The sequence below is a fragment of the Portunus trituberculatus genome, chromosome 7 (genome assembly GCF_017591435.1).
Source record: "Portunus trituberculatus isolate SZX2019 chromosome 7, ASM1759143v1, whole genome shotgun sequence".
Taxonomy (NCBI): domain Eukaryota; kingdom Metazoa; phylum Arthropoda; class Malacostraca; order Decapoda; family Portunidae; genus Portunus; species Portunus trituberculatus.
The window spans coordinates 6,536,677-6,556,543 of NC_059261.1; the positions used below are offsets into that span (position 1 = coordinate 6,536,677).

Below are 19,867 nucleotides of genomic sequence, written 5' to 3' on the forward strand. Positions count from 1 at the left end.
TAACATACTTTCCCGACCTACAGCAACACACACACACACACACACACACACCAGCACAGCACAGCGTCTTACATACCTTCCCGACCTACAGCAACACTGCCACGCGAGGAATGCCACAAACCAACGCACAACACACACCACCTTACCACGTCACACCCGTCTCGCGGCCCAGCGGTGGACAGACACACCTCTCAGCACACACGTCCCATCTGCACAATGCCCACGGAAGAAATCGGTCCCTCCCGCCTCCCTGCTTTCCGCTTCACCTCCTCCTCCCCCTACTCCCCCTCCTCCTCCCTCCCTTGTTTGCAGTAAAGACACCTGACTAACTAACCACTCTCGGTGACCACAGAAGCATTGTTACTAAGGCGGTGGTGGCCACGTGGCTCCCAAACCTCCTCACTCACGTCACACTCCTTTACATAGTTTTGTCATACATTTATCTATCTCTCTATCTAACTATCTATATAACCCACACACACACACACACACACACACAGATGTAATATGTATATGTTTTATTATCATTAGTTATTATTTTTTTATTATTATTATCCTTTCTATTATCATTATCATTATTATTATTATTATTATTATTTATATCATTATCATTATTATTATTATTATGATTATTATTGTTATTACCATCGTTATCATTATCATTATCATTCTATCTATCTATCTATGTATCTGTGCGGGGTTGCCCAATGCTGAGTCTGTGTATGAATTATTTAGGCGAATATTGTCCTTACTCTGAGCCAGGTGGGATTGTTCCGTGCCATTCCACAAACTGTCAAAGTGACTCACAGGTTTTAAAAGTCGAAAGGGAAGCTTTGATTGCCCGTTGTCGACTTAACTCAGCAAAGTGACTGAACTGCGCCACCACTCAAAGAAAACACAAAACACACGTAAATATGTACCTTTGTTACAACACACACACACACACACACACACACACACACACACACGTAAGGATGGTGGGATAACACTACAACACCATTGTTATTACTGCAACTACATTTGAACATCTGAACATTCATTAATGACGAACAATGACAACGTGGCAGTAGGTATACAGTATACAGTTTACAGTGTGTATAAACAATGACACTGGTGTAATAAAACCTTAGTTCGCCTTTCAAGGGAAGCTCTTCAGGCAAAACAATGAATATCAATGAGCTGGTATGGACTGTGGCAGGAAGCAACAGGGGTGTGTGTTTGATAGGTCGTGTTGGCACTAGGTAACTTCTCGTACATTAGTGACAGGTGACGATACATATATGATAAATTCAGATACAGGTGTAACAGAACTATTTAACTGAAGTATAAAGATAATTACAATGCAGGTGAATGGTAGTGCAGACATTATTGAACCAGGGTGAAGCAGTATCGAGCTAACAGGCGATTGCAATGTGATTCTTGTATGTGTCTAGTTGCAAATGAGTTGATGGAGGGAAGAGGCATAGAGAGGCCTCGGTAAAAAATAGTGTTGAAATGTTGCAAGTCGATGTGGAGGAGGAGTGAGAGGAGTGAGAGGAGTGAGGTTACCGCGGTGACGGGTGCATGGTCTATCACACGAGTAGTCAAGTAATTCGTTGTGCCAATCCTTGTACAATAGTGAGTTAGGAGTGACCGTCGGTACAGTTTGAACTCTGCAATGTTGGGGTCACTTCACACAGTGTGCACCACGTTGGTTTGTCAAGTTAATGGATGTGATGGAAAGTGTTGTATTCCATTCTTAATTACTTGTTTGAATACATCAGGGTACCAATGGCTGGCTTAGGACAACAACAACAACAACAACTACACGTACAGACACAGACACACATAGGCACGTACATACACATGCAAAGAGGAGGATCAGAACACACGTACAAGTCCTACAAGTCGGGGTGTGCCTCCCGTCCGTCCCCTTCGCTCCTCCGCCGAGAATTACTGACCTGCCTCGTTTAGCATTAGTAACGAGCTCTTAAATGGCGCTGCTAATGATAGTAGTAGTAGTATTAGCGATGGCAGAAATGGCAGAACGTTTGGTATTGATAGAGCAGTAAGATCGACCTTTTCTTTCTTAAACTCCCGTAACAAAATATCTAACAAAAAGGTGTAGGTGGCTCAAAAGGATCGGCTTTACCCCCGACACAAAATGACATGCGACTCATACTGTAATGTTGTGGCTTCTCTCCAAGACGTTCAGACATTCACACAAGTTGGAGTGGAAGAAGAGAAATACAGGTGTAGGAAGGTGCAGGAGTTTATTCCCGACTAGTTACGTTGATGCTTCCTCAGGGGGATACACTCACCTCCCTGCACCTGTGTTTTCTCTCTCCATTTGAAAGTTTATTAGCTCAAAACCCTCCATAAGTACTGACATTGTATTTTAAGAGGTGGATAATTGAAAGTGTCTCTCCATTTCAAAGTTTATAAACCTAAAAACACAACACACATTATTTAACCATTTATTTGATTTTTTGAGGGAATAATTCAAAATCTATGTACTTTTGAGGGAATAATTGAAAATGTCCCTCCATTTGAAAGTTTATTAACGTAAAAACAATGATACAGACGCAAGATAAGTTTACAGCATATTAAATCTTCACAACTAGGAAGGTACGAGACGAGACCAGCCATTACCAATCCCTCTCAGATCATCATTGTGTGTGTGTGTGTGTGTGTGTGTGTGTGTGTGTGTGTGTGTGTTGAGTGTTCCACCACCACTGCCACTTCATCACTATCTACCCTCACTGGGGCTCTTATAGTGGTGGTGGTGGTGGTGGTGAGTTAAGATCCGCATTCTGAAACGCTCTGCTCTTCCACGACTGTTTTCCAAGGCCACAGAGATGATTAGCAGGGTTTTTAAGTGTTTCTCCAGTTAATAATATAGAAATCATATCACTCTGCCTCTAGAACTATAAAACCTTGCTTAGAAATTCCTTATTAGATGATTAATAAGGTTTTTTAGAGTGTTTCTCAAGTTATTAATGCAGAAATCTTGTCACTCTGCCTCTACAACTATAAAAACTTGCTTAAAAACCCTTCATTCTCTCACCACGCCTCTTTTCCAAGGCCACAGAGATGAGAAGCAGGGTTTTCAAGAGTGCTTCACCAGTTAATAATGCAGAAATCTTAACAATCTGCTTCTAGAACTATAAAAAACACCTTTAAACCCTCATGTACATTTAAAGAAAGCCTGAAAACAGTGGAGGTACAATGCATTAGTGTTTGAGAATGTGAGCCTTGAACCAATGCCACTTTGCCCGGGTTGGTAACAATGTCGCTGCTGTAGTTGCAATATTTCACTGCCGGCATGCCCTAAATGTAAACAATGCTACAGATGAACACCTCAATAAATGGAAACAATAATTAGAGCCACAGGTGACCGAGAAATGAGAATATTCAGTAATTGTTTGGCTGACTGACTGTACAAGACTGAAAATAAAGTAAATGTGCTAGAAATGGAAGAATTAAAGGAATACTGACTGGGAAATGAACTGAGATGCAATATTCAGTAAACAGTTGACTGATTGACTGTGCAAGGCTGAAATTAGTGACTGACTGACTGTACAAGACTGAAAAATAAAGTGAATGTGTGAGAAATAGAAGAATGAGAGGAATATTGACTGAAAATTAACTGAGATGCAATATTCTCTAAAAACTTGACTGATTGACTGCACCATTGACTGAAAATGAAGGCGAGGGAAAATATTCTCTAAAAACTTGACTGATTTACTGTTCCATTGACTGAAAATAGTGGTATGAAAGGCAACATTCGCTATAAAAATGACTAATAACTCACTAACTTGGCCACCATTGAAAAAAATAAATAAAAAATGGAAAAAACTAACAAAAACTAACTAAATAAATAAATAAAAGAAAAAGAGAGAAAAAAAAGAACAATATTAATTAAGAAAATGATAATAAAAAGTGACTGATTAGCTGATTGGCTGATAATAAAAAAAAATGACTGATTAGCTGAGAGAAGAGAAGAGAGAAAGAGAGAAAGAGAGAGAGAGAGAGAGAGAGAGAGAGAGAGAGAGAGAGAGAGAGAGAGAGAGAGAGAGAGAGAGAGAGAGAGAGAGAGAGAGAGAAATAGCCAACAAACAGACTAACTGACTGGTGTGGGGGGGGTATATATATATATCACTACCCCCCCCCACCCCTCCCACTCATCCCAGGTAGAGCGCCATCTCTCTCTGTATTGTCAAGTAACCTACAATTTGTGACCTAATGCAAGCTGTCTGCCGCCGAGATAGAGACACAAGGGAACACAAACGAGGGACAAATCTTTACTTATTCTCGGTCAAACACTAAGGTCAGGTTAAGTTAGGTCAGCCTAGGGTGCATATTCACAAACCCTTTATATTGCCGCAGAGATGACTAGGGGGGGGGGGGTTTCAAGAGTGTTTCCCCCAGTTAATAATCCAGAAATCTTGCCACTCTGCCTCTAGAACCATAAAAAACACCTTTGAAAAACTTGCGTCAATAAATACAGCCTTTTGAAATAGTGAAGCTGAGAAGAGTTTGAGAATTTTGAGTCTAAGGAACACAGAGAACACACACAAATCAAAGAAACACATTGAGAGGAGTATCTTGATCTCTTGTTCTCAGTTCACAGACAGCCTAGAAGCGTATTACTGGGAGTGGGATGAGTGGGTGGGGCGGTGTGTGTGTGTGTGGGTGGGTGAGGTGGGAGTGGAGTGAGGCAGGTGTGTGTGTGTGTGCGTGTGTGTGTTGAGTCTAAAACATAAATAATTGTAAAAAATCAAATACTTCCACTATGAAATAAAAACAAAACAAGAAAAATGATGAAAAATGAATGGAATGATGTAAACAAATCCTGCATGCGTTTGTTTGTTTGTGTGTTTGTGGTGTGTTTGTGTGTCTGTGTGTTTGTGTCTGTCTGCCTGCCTGTTTGTCTGTGTGTGTGTGTGTTTGTGGTGTGGTTTGTGTCTGTCTGTCTGTCTGTTTGTGTGTTTTTGGTGTGGTTTGTGTTTGTGTTTGTGTGTGTGTGTGTGTGTGTGCGTGTGTGTAGTATCATACAGTGTTATTCAATGTTTCTTTCTCTCAGCTTACATACACACTATGCCATTATGTACACAAAACAAACACAAAACAAACACAAACACTGAGATACACACTGTTAAATTAGAATCAACATAATAGTGGATACAAATAATGGCTTCAGTTAATGGGTTCAAATAATGGGTTCCAGTAATGATGTTCAAATAATGGGTTCCAGTAATGATGTTCAAATAATGGGTTCAGATAATGTGGTTCAAATAATGGGTTCAAATAATGGGTTTCAGTAATGGATTCAAGTAATGGGTTCCGGAAATGATGTTCAAATAATGGGTTCCAGTAATGGGTTCAGATAATGGGGTTCAAATAATGGGTTCAGATAATGGGTTTCAGTAATGGATTCAAATAATGAGTTCAAGTAATGGGTTTAGTTAATGGGTTCCAGTAATGTGTCCAAGTAATGGGTTCAAATAATGGGTTCGTAATAAACTAATTCCTCTTTGCATGACCTTTTTCTCTTTTCTTTCTTTCTAAACCGCAAAAAAGAAAAAAAATAATAAAAAAGGGGAGAGGAATGGGTAGTGGAATGAGGGGAAGGGGGAGGGGGGGGGGTGTGGGGTTGGATGGGTCAATAGGGGGTTGAGTTGGTGTGATTTTTTTTTTTGGAAGGGGGGGGGATGTTGATGGGGGGGGGAACAAGGCAGTATTGAATTATGGGTAAAAAGAGGGGAAAAAATATACTGAATTTTGGGCGAGGGGAAAAAAAAATGAATAAATAAAATAAAACCAGGTATTGAATTATGGGTAAGGGGAAATGAGGGAAAACCAAGGCAGTACTGAATTATGGGTAAGGGGAAACAAGTGGGATGGGTAAAAGGGGAAAAAATGAGGGGAAAATGGAGGGAAGACAGAGAGATAAGTTACTGGAAAAAAAAAAAAAAAAAAAAAAAAAAACCAGTTGAATTATGGGTAACGGGAAACAAGGGGCTGGATAAAGGGGAAAAAGACGAGGGGAGGAGGGGAAGATAAGTAACCGTGTCACTATATATATACATGAAATCCTCTAGTTAGACTGGTGTGTAATAAAGGAATATATATATATAGAATTTCCTCTCTAACAGTACTGTCGCCAACACAAGCTGACACTATAGTGGCAAGACATCTATGTACAACTGGTCACCCTTTCACCCTTTCACCACACTAACCACAGCGCTGGGAGGGGCGAGCTGACACACACCACTCAGCCACACACCACATGCATCCACTTCTCTCTAATCTCACTATTTTATCAAGTTTATATATTAATTTTTCTATTTATTTGTTCTCAGGGTAAATATTTTCTTTATTTTCTTGTTTGTATTTATTTTCTTGATCTTAAACTTAGTATCACTCTATTTTGAGCTACATATACGGTTATTCATTTATTTAATTCACTTATTAATTTGTTACAGTATGTTATTAGTGCTCAGGTAAAATTGTTCTTTCTTCTCTTATTTCTTCATTTTTTCTTCATCTTAAACTTCGTGTATAACTTCTTTGAGCTAAAATAATGTCACTGGCTTGTTTTTTTTTTCATTTCCTTCATTGTGTATTAGTTCTTCAGGTAAAAATGTTCTTTATTCACTTTATTTATTTTCTTCATTCTAAACTTCTCGAACTAAAATAATGTCAATCACTTATTTTACTCATTTCTCTATCCACTTTTCCCAATATGCATCAGTTCTCAAGGTAAACATGTTCCTTATTCACTATTTCTATACATTTTTCTTCATTGTAAACGAATGTGTATCATTTCTCCAGGTTAGAAGGAATATTCAGACATGTGTCCATCTGCTTCATGCTAAGCTGAGTAAACGATTCTCAAGCTGGGTGTGGTTATAATCTGTCGTGTCATGCTGGCTTAGGTTAATCTGCCACCGTAATCCTTGTCTCACCCTAATCCTTCATCTTTCTACTAAGGATACACCCAATCTTTCTCACTAATCCAGTTTATCTCACCACTAATTCAACCAATCTTATCAAATTAAACATAAAAAATCCAATCTTTCTCACTAATCCAGTTTCTCTCTCCACTAATTCACTCTAATCTTATCAAATTAAAGATAAAAAAAAACCCTAATTGCTTACTAATCCTTACCTCACCACTAACCGACCCAATCTTATCAAATTATACAAAAAACACTGATCACTTACTAATCCATCTTGTCTCTCTATTTCAGTCTTATCTCTCATCAAATTCAAGATAAAAACCAGTCTTTTTTTCTAATCCTTTTTTTACACCACTAATCTCTTTCTAATCCTTTTCTTTCACCACTAATCTCTTCTAATCCCTTTTGACCCCACTAATCTCTTTCTAATCCTTTTCTTTCAGCTCCAATCTCTATCTAATCCTTTTCTTTCACCACTAATCTCTTGTAATCCTTTTCCTTCACCTCTAATCCCTTAATCCTGGTCACCAATCCTCCTTGAAGCACATCCAATCAACACAAACCCCCAAACTTTCACGCTTATCTCATTTCCCTTGCTAACAGTGACCTAATCTTGAGCTTAATCTTGACCTAATCTCCCAGCAAGGTCAGTGGCATGCTCTGAGGCGCCCTTGGAATGTCATGCCCCTTGTAGCAACAGCACTGGTACCTTCAGAGTGGCTGGGGGCGGCTGGGGACGAGATAAGCTTTGGTGAGTAGCGGTTAATCTCGGGGTAATATGAGCAAAGGGAAAGGAGTATGGGAGGGGTGCAGCATGGGTGGTGAGGGGGTGAGGGGTGAGGGGTGAGGGGAAAGGTCACCCGTCACACCCCCCATCACCTTGAAGCTATGGGTGAGCCAAAGCAAAACGGGGTGAGGGATCAGAAATACAGGATTTGGGGGTGAATACAGCGCTAGGGGTGAAATACAGTGTTTTGGGGGGGGGTGAATATAGCACTGTTTCCCCCCCCTTCCCCCTCCCTCACCCCCATACAAGCACAGGCCACCAGAAAGACTATTATAAAACCAGTTTGATATCACTTGCACGACACAAAGGTGCCATGCGGTAATAAAACTTAAAATAACACCACCGGCAACACCACCTAACACCTAGCCACACCCACAGAGGCGGCCAGGACCAACGCGGACCAGCACGGACCAACATAACACCAGGGAAAGGCAACAAACGCCAACAAACACCCACTACTCCGATTCTGACGCAGCTTCGAGTGACGTCTGTTTGGCGACTGCTGGCGGCTGGCGTGTGGCGGCCCTGGAGGATGACCCAGAGGTGCGGCGGCCCTGGGAGTCCTGGCGGCGGCGGGTGGAGGAGGTGCGAGCTTTGGGGCGGACCGCGTGCCCTCCTGCGGCAGAGGCGAGGGAGGAATGAGACGAGGATTCGCTGAGTTCCACATCTGTGTTCAGGGAGTAGGTGGAGCCCAGACGCTGAGCTCGAGCCCACTCAGCGCCCCGGGTCACCTCCGCTGCGTTGATCTGGGGGTGGGGGCGTTAGTGGTAGTGGAAAGGGAGGGGGAGGGGCAGTGATTGGGGTACATGGGGGGAGAGATGGGGATTGGAAGTGATAATTGGTGTGAAGTAAAGGGGTGGGAGAGAGAGAGAGAGAGAGAGAGAGAGAGAGAGAGAGAGAGAGAGAGAGAGAGAGAGAGAGAGAGAGAGAGAGAGAGAGAGAGAGAGAGAGAGAGGATAAGAAGACGAAGAAACAAAAGAAGGAGAGAGAGAGAAACAGAAAATGAGAAGAGAGGAAGAGATAATAACTTTTAACTTGCATCCTCTCTCTCTCTCTCTCTCTCTCTCGAACCCAGTCACTCAACACACCCCCTCACACCTCTCTTTCATTTTCTTTTTTTCTTTTTCTCCTGTTCCTTCCATTTTCTTTTTCACTCTTTCTCTCCCTTCTTTTTTCCTCCTTTCTCTCCCTTTCTCCTTTCTTCCTTTCTCTCTCTCTCTCTCTCTCTCTCTCTCTCTCTCTGACTCACCATTGATTTAGGCCTAGGTCTGTTCTCAGATTTGCCTCTTTTTCGTTGTGGTTCTCTTGGCGGAGGTTCTTGGAAGTGTAGCGTAGGCTGAGACCTGTAGAGAGAGAGTGAGTGAGAGAGTGAGAGAGAGTGAGAGGGAGAGGGAGTGAGAGGGAGAGAGAGAAAAGGGTCATTGTACAGATTTCCTATTTATTTTATTTATTTGTGTGTTTGTATGGTTTTGAGAGAGAGAGAGAGAGAGAGAGAGAGAGAGAGAGAGAGAGAGAGAGAGAGAGAGAGAGAGAGAGAGAGAGTAATTGTACATATTTCCTGTTTTTGTTTATTTTTTTTTTGTTTTGTTTTCTTTTGCAAATTTCCTCATAAGTTACCGTTTTCTTTCTTTGTTTTCCTTCCCTCCATTTTCTTCTATTCTTCACTAATTCACAATGGATCACTTACTGTGTGTGTGTGTGTGTGTGTGTGTGTGTGTGTGTGTGTGTGTGTGTGTGTGTGTGTGTGTGTGTGTGTGTGTGCAAAGCTAGTACTCTCAAACATTTATTATTATTAAGTGCTTTTCAAAATACAAACAATAGACTCACTCACTCACTCTCTCTCTCTCTCTCTCTCACACACACACACACACACACACACACACAGGCAACACCCATGCAGTGAGATAAACACCCAACACCCAACACAACACCTGCAGTAGAGTAATTTGCAGACCAGGTGTTATAAATAATTCTACGGTGACCCATTAATCCTTTCAGTACCATGGCGCATTTCCATATTCCTTCTGGTGACTATTTGGTGATTTTGTACAGCTTCAGAAACTCATGTGGGGGATTAAAATAGTGAAGACTGTGGCCATTAATCTTCTGCCCTCCATAGACTCATGCTAATGTCAATAAAATGGTCTAATGGTACACAAATCTCAAGATAAAAATGTTTCCCAGTACGGAAGGGGTTAAAATAGTGAAGACTGTGGCCATTAATCTTCTGCCCTCCATAGACTCATGCTAATGTCAATAAAATGGTCTAATGGTACACAAATCTCAAGGTAAAAATGTGTCCCAGTACTGAAGGGGTTAAAATAGTGAAGACTGTGGCCATTAATCTTCTGCCCTCCATAGACTCATGCTAATGTCAATAAAATGGTCTAATGGTACACAAATCTCAGTAAAAATGCGTCCCAGTACTGAAGAGGTTAACTTTGTGGTAAAAAAGTTGAACAATGCCTTAGTCTTAAAAATAAAGAAGAAAAATGAGATACAAGCTCTCTCTCTCTCTCTCTCTCTCTCTGGCACACAAAAATACAAACTAAATTCTAAAACTGAGTGAATCATTATAAAGTTTAAGAAAGGCACTGTTAGAAGGCACAAGATTGGCACTGTTACAAGGCACAAGGTTGGTACTGTTAGAGGCACAAGGTTAGCAGTGGCACCCCATGCACACACACCCTGGACCAGCCTTCCTGAAGAGTGCCAGAGAGTGCCACACCCTCCAGGGTATAGCAGGGCAGGGTGAGGACAGAGCTGAAAGATTGACAATGGTTATGACTGACTGACTGACTGACTGACTGACTGACTGACTGACTGACTGGCTGACTGACTGACTGACTAACTAACTAACTAACTAACTGACTGGATGGGTGAGTGGGTGGGGAGGTGACTGACTGACTGACTGGGTGGGGAGGTGACTGACTGACTGACTGGGTGGGGAGGTGACTGACTGACTGACTGACTGACTGACTGACTAAGAAAACATGACAAAGTGTTTTCATACCACACACACACACACACACACACACACACACAAACAAGCAAACAAAACACCAAAATATTAAAAACAAGCATTATAAGCAAAGCAAACGGTGCAGGTCACAAACAAACAAACAAACAAACAAACACAGGGCAACAAGAACACGACAAACAGACAAACGGACAATTCCCAAATACAAACAAAAACAAACAAGACAAACAACAACAGCCACCAAGAGTCAATAGAAGGTCAGTTAAGGTCATTTGAAGGTCAGGAAGCCCCAAAAACTAGATCATTTCAGCTTGCAGGAGGAGGAGGAGGAGGAGGAGGAGGAGGAGGAACAGAAACAGGAGGAGGAGGAGGAGGAGGAGGAGGAACAGGAACAGAAGGAGGAGGAAGAGGAGGAGGTAAGGTCAAGAAAATGTGTTAATCCATGACCTTAGAGCTTCTGGGGTTCACAAACAAGGTCATATGGGGTCACACAAAGGTCACAGGTAAGGTCAGGTTAGGAAAGGTCAATTTTAGGTTTCTTTTTCTTTTTGGGTTAAATAAGGTTGTTTTTATTTTTTCCTTTTTTTTTTCATTTTCTTTCATTTTTCATTTTCTTAGGTTAATTTTTTTCATTTTTCTTTTCATTTTTTCTTTTTTCTTTTCTTTTTTTAAGTTAGATTAATATTTTGTGTTTTCTTTTCATTCTTTTCTTTTTCTTTTCTTTTTTTAGCTTTGGTTAGTTTTTGTCATTTTCTTTTCTTATTTTCTTTATTCTTTTTCTTTAAGGTAAAAAAAAAGTTAGCTTAATTTTTTTTCTCATTTTTTTTTTTTTTTCAATTCTTTGTTTTTCTTTAAGATGAAATTATATTATTTTTTTCTCCTTTATTTTTTAGTTTTCATGTTTCTTTTCTTTTCTTCTTTAAGGTTAAATTTGATTATTTTTGTATTTTCTTTCACTTTTCATTTTTATTTAATTAATGTATTAATTTCATAGGTTAGGTTAGGTTAGGTTACATGAGGGTCAGGCAGGCAGGCGAGGGGTTACGGAGGGGTTACTCGGGGGTGGGGGGACACGAAGGCACGAACCAGGTCAAAGGTCACCGGGAGAGGGAGAGGAAGGTCAAGGAAATAGGGAGCTGGGAGGGGAAGGTCAAGGTCACTCACCTCTCCGGGTCGTGAACGCCTGAAGGTCGGGCCGTGGGGGGGAGGGGCGCCGGAGGAGGGGTGACCTGAACTACTGAAATAAGCAGGGGGGGCGACATCACTGACCTGCCCCGGACCTTTCCCCCCTAGGCCGGCCCCGTGCGCCCCCCTCGCCTCCCCCCGGCGCCCCCCAGCACGGTGGAGGGCGAGAGAGGAGGCCGAGAGTGACTGCGTACGCCGAACCCCTTGTGTACGTTTGCGTGTGTGCGGCATGGCTGGGGGGGGGTCGGGGAGGGTGTCTTGGTCCCAGGCGGGGGGGTCTGGGGGGGGCAGGTCAGAGAAAGGCAGGTCCAGCTCCCCTCCACTAGAGTAACCAGAAGTGAGGTCATCCGCGGACAGAACGCGACTGAAACATACAGACAGACCACCTCATGCGACCTCCCTCAGCGTGCGGGGGCGGGGGGGGGGTGAAGGCTGGGGGTGGTGAGGGGGTGATGGTGCGTAGTGGGGATGAAAGAAGGGGGGGTGATGGGATTTTGTGGAGGGGTAAAGAGGGGTGAAAAGAGGTTGGGAGGGGTGAGGAGGGGTGAAAAGAGGTTAGAAGGGGTGAGGAGGGGTGAAAAAAAAGTTAGAAGGGGTGAGGAGGGGTGAAGTGAAAAAAAAGTTAGAAGGGGTGAGGAGGGGTGAAAAGAGGTTGTGGAGGGGTGAAAGAGGGGTGAAAAGAGGTTGGGAGGGGTGAAGAGAGGTTTAGAGGCAGTGAAGAGAAGCTAAGAGGGGTGAAAAGAGGTTTGGAGGGGTGAAAAAGATTGGGAAGGGGTGACAGATGGCAAAGAGAGGGGAGGGGGGGTGCTCCTGGGGTGACAGTAAGCATGGGGAGATAAAAACTAGAGAAGAACTATATGAATGGAGTAATGGGGTGACTGGGGGGGGAGGGGTGATGTGGGGTGACAGTAGGGACAGAAGGAAGATGGGGTGCCTGGGGTGTAGGGAACCAGGAGGGGGAAGGAGTGGGGTGGGTGCTGGGGGTGGGGGAGAGAGAGAGAGAGAGAGAGAGAGAGAGAGAGAGAGAGAGAGAGAGAGAGAGAGAGAGAGAGAGAGAGAGAGAGAGAGAGAGAGAGAGAGAGAGAGAGAGAGAGAGAGAGAGAGAGAGAGAGAGAGAGAGAGAGAGAGAGGAGCCATGCAGGATAAACAAAAAATATTCTAAAAACAAAAATCAAATTAGAGAAAATAAATAAATAAACAGAAGAAAAAGAATAAATGAACATGCAAAAGAAAATACAATAATAATAATAATAATAATAATAATAATAAAAGAGAGAGAGAGAGAGAGAGAGAGAGAGAGAGAGAAAGGGGTCTGTCTGTCACACCAACGAAAATGCAAAATAAAAAAAATAAAAAAAACATTAACTGATAACTCTTCCTCACCACCACCACCACCACCCAAATAAGACCCTAATGACACCTATTTCTAGCGGTCAGTTTAGCTTGCCTCGTGATTCAAGGTCAAATGAGCCTTAATACAGGTGGCCATTGAGGTGAGTCTGCCTTGTAATACTCAGGGACAGGTGGTGGGCTAAAATGGACCTTAATCTGGGGTTCCTTAAGGCTTTTTTTCACCTGCTCGTTTTCTATGGGGGGGGGAAATGTTGAGGTTAGGTCAGGAGGGAAGAAAACGGGAATAAAATCAACGGAAATAGAAAATGGGAGAATGTATTGAGAGAAAACGGGAGGGAAGCCTATTGAGGAAGAAAATGGGAGGAGAATTTATTGAGAAAGAAAACGGGAGGAGAATCTAGTCAGAGAGAAAATGGGAAGGGAAATTATTGACAGAAAACGGGAGGAATCTATATTGAGAAAGAAAACGGGAGGAGAATTTCGTGACAGAAAACGCGAGGAGAATTTATTGAGAGAAAACGGGAGGGGAAATTATTGACAGAAAACGGGAAGAGAGTCTATTGAGAAAGAAAATGGGAGGAGAATTTATTGAGAGAAAACGGGAAGAGAGTCTATTGAGAAAGAAAACGGGAGGAGAATTTATTGAGAGAAAACGGGAAGAATTTAGTGAGAAAGAAAACGGGAGGAGAATTCTGCGGTTAATCTAATAAGCAAAAAAAAAAAATAAATAAATAAAATAAAATAAATAAATAAATAAATAAAATAAAATGCACTTGAGAGAAAGAAAACGGGATCAATTGAGAGAGAAAACGGGAGGAAAACTTTGAAATTCCACTGAAAAAAAAGAAAAATTAACAAAAAAAAAATAAATAAATAAAATAAATAAAACTCACCTTAATAACAATAAAAAAAGCACAAAACAAACACACAAACAAACAAACACACACACACACAAAAAGAGGAACGCAAAATGTAAACAAACAAATGAATAAATAAAAATATAGATAAACACACCCAAAGCAAACACACGAGGAGGAGGAGGAGGAGGAGGAGGAGGAGGAGGAGGAGGAGGAGGAGGAGGAGGAGGAGGAGGAGGAGGACGCAAAGGAAGAATAAGAATAATAATAATAAGAAGAGGAGGAGGAGGAGGAGGAGGAGGAGGAGGAGGAGGAGGAGGAGGAGGAGGAGGAGGAGGAGGAGGAGGAGGAGGAGGAGGAGGAGGAGGAGGAAGAGGACATGCTTACTCTGAAGGCATGAAGTCCACAGCAAAGGCGCACACAGCAGCCGTACACACACACACACACACACACACACACACACACACACACACACACACACACTATTTTTCTTTATTTAATTCTTTCTACTACTACTACTACTACTACTACTACTACTACTACTACTACTACTACTTTCCTAACTTAGATAAAGAAAATGGAAAACTATCTATCTTTCACGAGTTTTCCCGTTTTCTGTTGTTATTTTAAGGTGACAAGATACACCACTACTAGATTGTCATTTTCACAACACCACAACACCACCACCACCACTATCACTATCACCATTATCTATACACCACACCTATCATCACCATTATCTTCACCACTACACCACCATCACCATTATCTATACACCACACAACACCACACCCCATCACCATTATCTTCACCACTACACGCTATCATCACCACTGTTTTCACCACACCACACCACACACCACCACACCTCTTCCCTGTTCCCTTACCCTACCTCTTGGCACCTCTTGGTTATGTTACAAAATCTGATAACCTAATCTTACCTTAATTAACACACACACACACATACACACACAGTTGGCACTCTTTGGCACCTCATTGGCACTATTTGGCACCTCAAGTACCTGTTATTTGGAGGTTAGGTTAGGTTACCTCCAAAATTTACCTAACCTAATCTAAATTAACCCACACACACCACTTGGCACCATTTGGCACTATTTGGCACCCATTAAGTACCTGTAATTTATTCAACGTTATGCTAGGTTACGAAATCTCAAACCTGAACTAAACTAACACACAAACACACACACAGACACACTTGGCACTCTTTGGCACCCATTGGCACTCATTGGCACCCATTAAAAAACCTGTAATTTAAACAAGATTAGATTCAGTCACCTTAAATAAAACCTAACTTAAATAACACACAAACACACACACACACACACACTTGGCACTCATTGGCACCATTTGGCACCCACCTGGCAGAGTCCTGGTTCCGTGGTGAGCGACGGCGCTGAATGGAACCTTCGTCTGTCCCGTCTTGGTAGTAATCGGTGACATCAGCCGAGCGCGTCTTGTTCGAGCGGACCACACGGCTGGCAGATGAACCCCGGGACTTGTATGCTGCGTCACTCTCTGCCCTCACCCGCGGTTCGTGGTCATAGGGGCCTGCCGGGGTGCCTTGGGTTAGCTTATAGGTTAGGTTAGGCAAGGCAAGATAAGGTCAGGTTAGGTCTGTTAGCAATCTCTACATATTTCCCCAGTGAAGTTAGCTAAGGTCAGGTAAGGTCATATTAAATTCAATTAGGTTACGTTCGGCCTGTATAAACCTTTGTACCTGTAGTTATTAAGGTCGGTAAGGCAAGGTTAGGTTCAATAAGGTTAGAATCAAGGTCACAGATTAATGTTAGGTTAGGTGAGGTTACATTATATAGACCTATATCTTGAAATACTTATGCATCGCACCTCCACTGTTTTCAAAGGCTCTAGTTGAAGTGACGCAGGTTTTTAAGGGTGTTTCTGTGATTCTACTGACATGTTAACAAGTTTTCTGCATTATTGACATGACAAGTACTCTTTTTAAAGGCTCTAGTTGAAGTGATGCAGGTTTTTAAAGGTGTTTCTGTGATTCTAATGACATGTTAATAAGTTTTTTGCATTATTAATAGGACAAATACTCTTTAAAACTCAGCTAATGGTCTTTAAAGGTGTTTCTGTGATTCTAATGACATGTTAATAAGTCTTTGCATTATTAATAGGACAAATACTCTTTAAAACTCAGAGAGAGAGAGAGAGAGAGAGAGAGAGAGAGAGAGAGAGAGAGAGAGAGAGAGAGAGAGAGAGAGAGAGAGAGAGAGAGAGAGAGAGAGAGAGAGAGAGAGAGAGAGCAAAAGGGTTAACAGTACTGCAAACCATAGAACACAAACATAGGTCAAAATAACACAAGATTACATCAAATTACAGTAAGTTACATTACATAATTAGTCTTTTTTTTTTCATCTCCAGTCACCCTAGACCAGCTTTCTCCTCTTCACCCCTTCAGTAGCAGGACGTGTTTCCATATTCACTCTGGTGACTATTTGGGGATTTTGTACAGCTTCAGAAACTCATGTGGGGGATTAAAATAGTGAAGACTGTGGCCATTAATCTTCTGACCTCCATAGACCCTTCCTAATGTCAATAAAATGGTCTAATTGTACACAAAACTCAAGGTAAAAATGTGTCCTAGTACTGAAGAGGTTAAAATAGTGAAGACTGTGGCCATTAATCTTCTGCCCTCCATAGACCCTTCCTAATGTCAATAAAATGGTCTAATGGTACACAAAACTCAAGGTAAAAATGTGTCCCAGTACTGAAGGGGTTAAAATAGTGAAGCCATTAATCTTCTGACCTCCATAGACCCTTCCTAATGTCAATAAAATGGTCTAATGGTACACAAAACTCAAGGTAAAAATGCATCCCAGTACTGAAGGGATTTAAATAGTGAAGACTGTGGCCATTAATCTTCTGCCCTCCATAGACCCTTCCTAATGTCAATAAAATGGTCTAATGGTACACAAAACTCAAGGTAAAAATGCGTCCTAGTACTGAAGGGGTTTAAATAGTGAAGACTGTGGCCATTAATCTTCTGCCTTCCATAGACCCTTGCTAATGTCAACAAAACACCAACACCCACAACACCAAAAAAACACCAAAACGTCGCTTGTGTTCCATGTCTTGTGGCGGAATAAAAATTAATACACTTTTTTTTTTACATATCAAAATTCCCAGCACTGTCTCACCTCACTAACGAGCACCTCACCTCACCTCACCTCATCTCAACAGGTGTGCAGAGATCCACGACAGGTAAACACTAATGAATACAGGTAAGATGGTACTAGTTAGCTGGGCAGGTGGAGAGAGAGAGAGAGGGAGAGGGAGAGGGAAAGGGAGAGAGAGAGAGAGAGAGAGAGAGAGAGAGAGAGAGAGAGAGAGGGGGGGCAGGGGTTGACTTGGCAAGGTAACAGGAAGAGGAGGAGGAAAGGGGGAGGAGGAGGAGGAGGAAAGGGAAGAAGAACAAGAACAACAACAACAATATTTTACAAAGAACACATTTCAACACTCTTTCTCTCAACACTCCTTAACAAAACACTAATAAATATACACACACAACCCCCCCACCCTCTCTCTCTCTCTCTCTCTCTCTCTTTAATTTTGTCTATCTTATTTTCTTATCTATTTATTTAGAGAGAGAGAGAGAGAGAGAGAGAGAGAGAGAGAGAGAGAGAGAGAGAGAGAGAGAGAGAGAGAGAGAGAGAGAGAGAGAGAGAGAGAGAGAGAGAGAGAGAGAGAGAGAGAGAGAGAGAGAGAGAGAGAGAGCACATTTCCCCTACCTCCGTCACATGCTTTCAACTTGGCAACACTTAAGAAGAGAAGAATGATAGGGAGGACAAGCAACACCAGGCAACACCAGCAAGACAAGGTAAGGATGCAACACCACCACCACCACCACCACCACCACCACCACCACCACCACCAAAATTAAAGGGAGAAAATATGCCACAAATGAACCCAAAAGACATTTTTCGAAATTTTTATTGACAAGACAAATTCGTTACAAAATAAAGATTACTGTCTCTCTCTCTCTCTCATCCATGCATAGACAGATAAAGCCTTCTACTACTACAACAACTACAAAGAGAGAGAGAGAGAGAGAGAGAGAGAGAGAGAGAGAGAGAGAGAGAGAGAGAGAGAGAGAGAGAGAGAGAGAGAGAGAGAGAGAGAGAGAGAGAGAGCAAAAACACAAAACTATAAAGCTGAATTAAATAAAATAAATCAAATTAAGCCAAATTAAAGATTAGAAACAAAAAAAAAAAAGAAAGAAAGATGGAGATAGAGAGAATAGAGATAATAAAGCTAGGAATAAGAGAGAAAATGGGTAATGAAGACATAGTGAAGATAATGAGGAGGAAATAAAGTTACAAAATGCAATGAGGAAAAGAAAAAATGAGGAAAATAAGGAAAATAGGAAAAATGAGGAAAATAAGGAAAATTATGGAAATGAGAAAAAAAATGTAGAGGAAAATGAAAAGAAAAATGAGGGAATATGAGGAAAATGATGAGGAAAATAGGGAAAAAATGAGGAAAATGATGGAAATACGAGAAAAATGAGGAAAATGTAGAGGAAAAAGAAAATAAGAAAAAATGAGGGAATATGAGGAAAAAAATGATGAGGAAAATAGGGAAAAAATGAGGAAAATTATGGAAATATGAGAAAAATGAGGAAAGAATGTAGAGGAAAATGAAAATAAGAAATAATGAGGGAATATGAGGAAAATTATGATGGAAATAGGAAAAATGAGGAAAATAATGATGGAAATAGGAAAAAATGAGGAAAAATAATGATGGAAATAGGAAAAAATGAGGGAAAATGTAAAAAAAGAGGAAAATAATGATGGAAATAGGAAAAAATGAGGAAAATGTAAAAAGGGAAAATAAATGGAAATAGGAAAAATGAAAAATGAGGGAAAAAAAAACCAGGAAAATGATGGAAATAGAAAAAAAATGAGAAAAATGTAAAAGGAAAACATGAAAAGAGGAAAATGAAAAAAAACCAAGAAAATGATGGAAATAAGAAAATATGAGGGAAAAAAAAGAAAAGGATAACAAAAAATAGGAAAAAAAAATGAGGAAAATTTACAAAGAAGAGGAAAACAATGCAGGAAAACAAACATTGAGCAAGTGAATGTTTTTTTTGAGCAGACACTAAATTGATAAATAAATAAAAAGAAGAAGAAAAAGAAAGAAGACAATGAAGGAAGGGAAGAAAAGAAGGAAAGGAAGGGAAAGAAGGAAAGGAAGGGAAGGAAAGGATAAGAAGAAAATGAAAGAAAGAGGAAATGAAAGGAGAAAAAAAGATTAATATGGTAAAAAGCAAGAGAGAGAGAGAGAGAGAGAGAGAGAGAGAGAGAGAGAGAGAGAGAGAGAGAGAGAGTAACAGTTTGAGTATTACATAATAATTACAAACATTTAAAACAAAAAAAAAAAAAAAAAAAAAATCAAATATTATTAATTCTAATGAGTATTTGAAAATTGCTAATATAACTAATTTAAGGCTCATTTCCCTATAGTGTGGCATGCAGGACTAGACTCTATGGCAGGCAATAGTAATAATAACAATAATAATAATAATAATAATAATAATAATAATAATAATAATAATAATAATAATAATAATAATAATGTGCAGATTAATGAGATAATTAGATACTTGGCAACCCCTTTTTATTCTATCACCACCACCACCACCACCACCACCACCACCACCAGTACTCTCTCTCTCTCTCTCTCACCAACTAAATTAATTCTCTTTTCATTTATT

At 40.9% G+C, this 19,867-nt stretch overlaps 1 protein-coding gene across 3 annotated transcripts in view; it reads right to left on the reverse strand.

Moving 5' to 3' along the window:
• Window positions 1-5,773: 5,773 nt before the first annotated feature.
• The window catches only part of LOC123519545 (proteoglycan 4-like), a 20,498-nt gene continuing 6,404 nt past the window's right edge, over window positions 5,774-19,867 (reverse strand). Inside the window, exons 6-9 of one of the 3 annotated variants that reach the window (XM_045280956.1) lie at window positions 15,486-15,675; window positions 11,876-12,260; window positions 8,981-9,074; window positions 8,337-8,477 (exon numbers count right to left, since the gene is read on the reverse strand). In XM_045280956.1, the coding sequence (XP_045136891.1) occupies window positions 9,006-9,074; window positions 11,876-12,260; window positions 15,486-15,675 (644 nt within the window). In that variant the 3' untranslated portion in view covers window positions 8,337-8,477; window positions 8,981-9,005. Of the gene's footprint in view, window positions 8,478-8,980; window positions 9,075-11,875; window positions 12,261-15,485; window positions 15,676-19,867 lie in introns of all 3 variants that reach the window. The other 2 variants (XM_045280971.1, XM_045280964.1) reach the window with 2 other exon arrangements.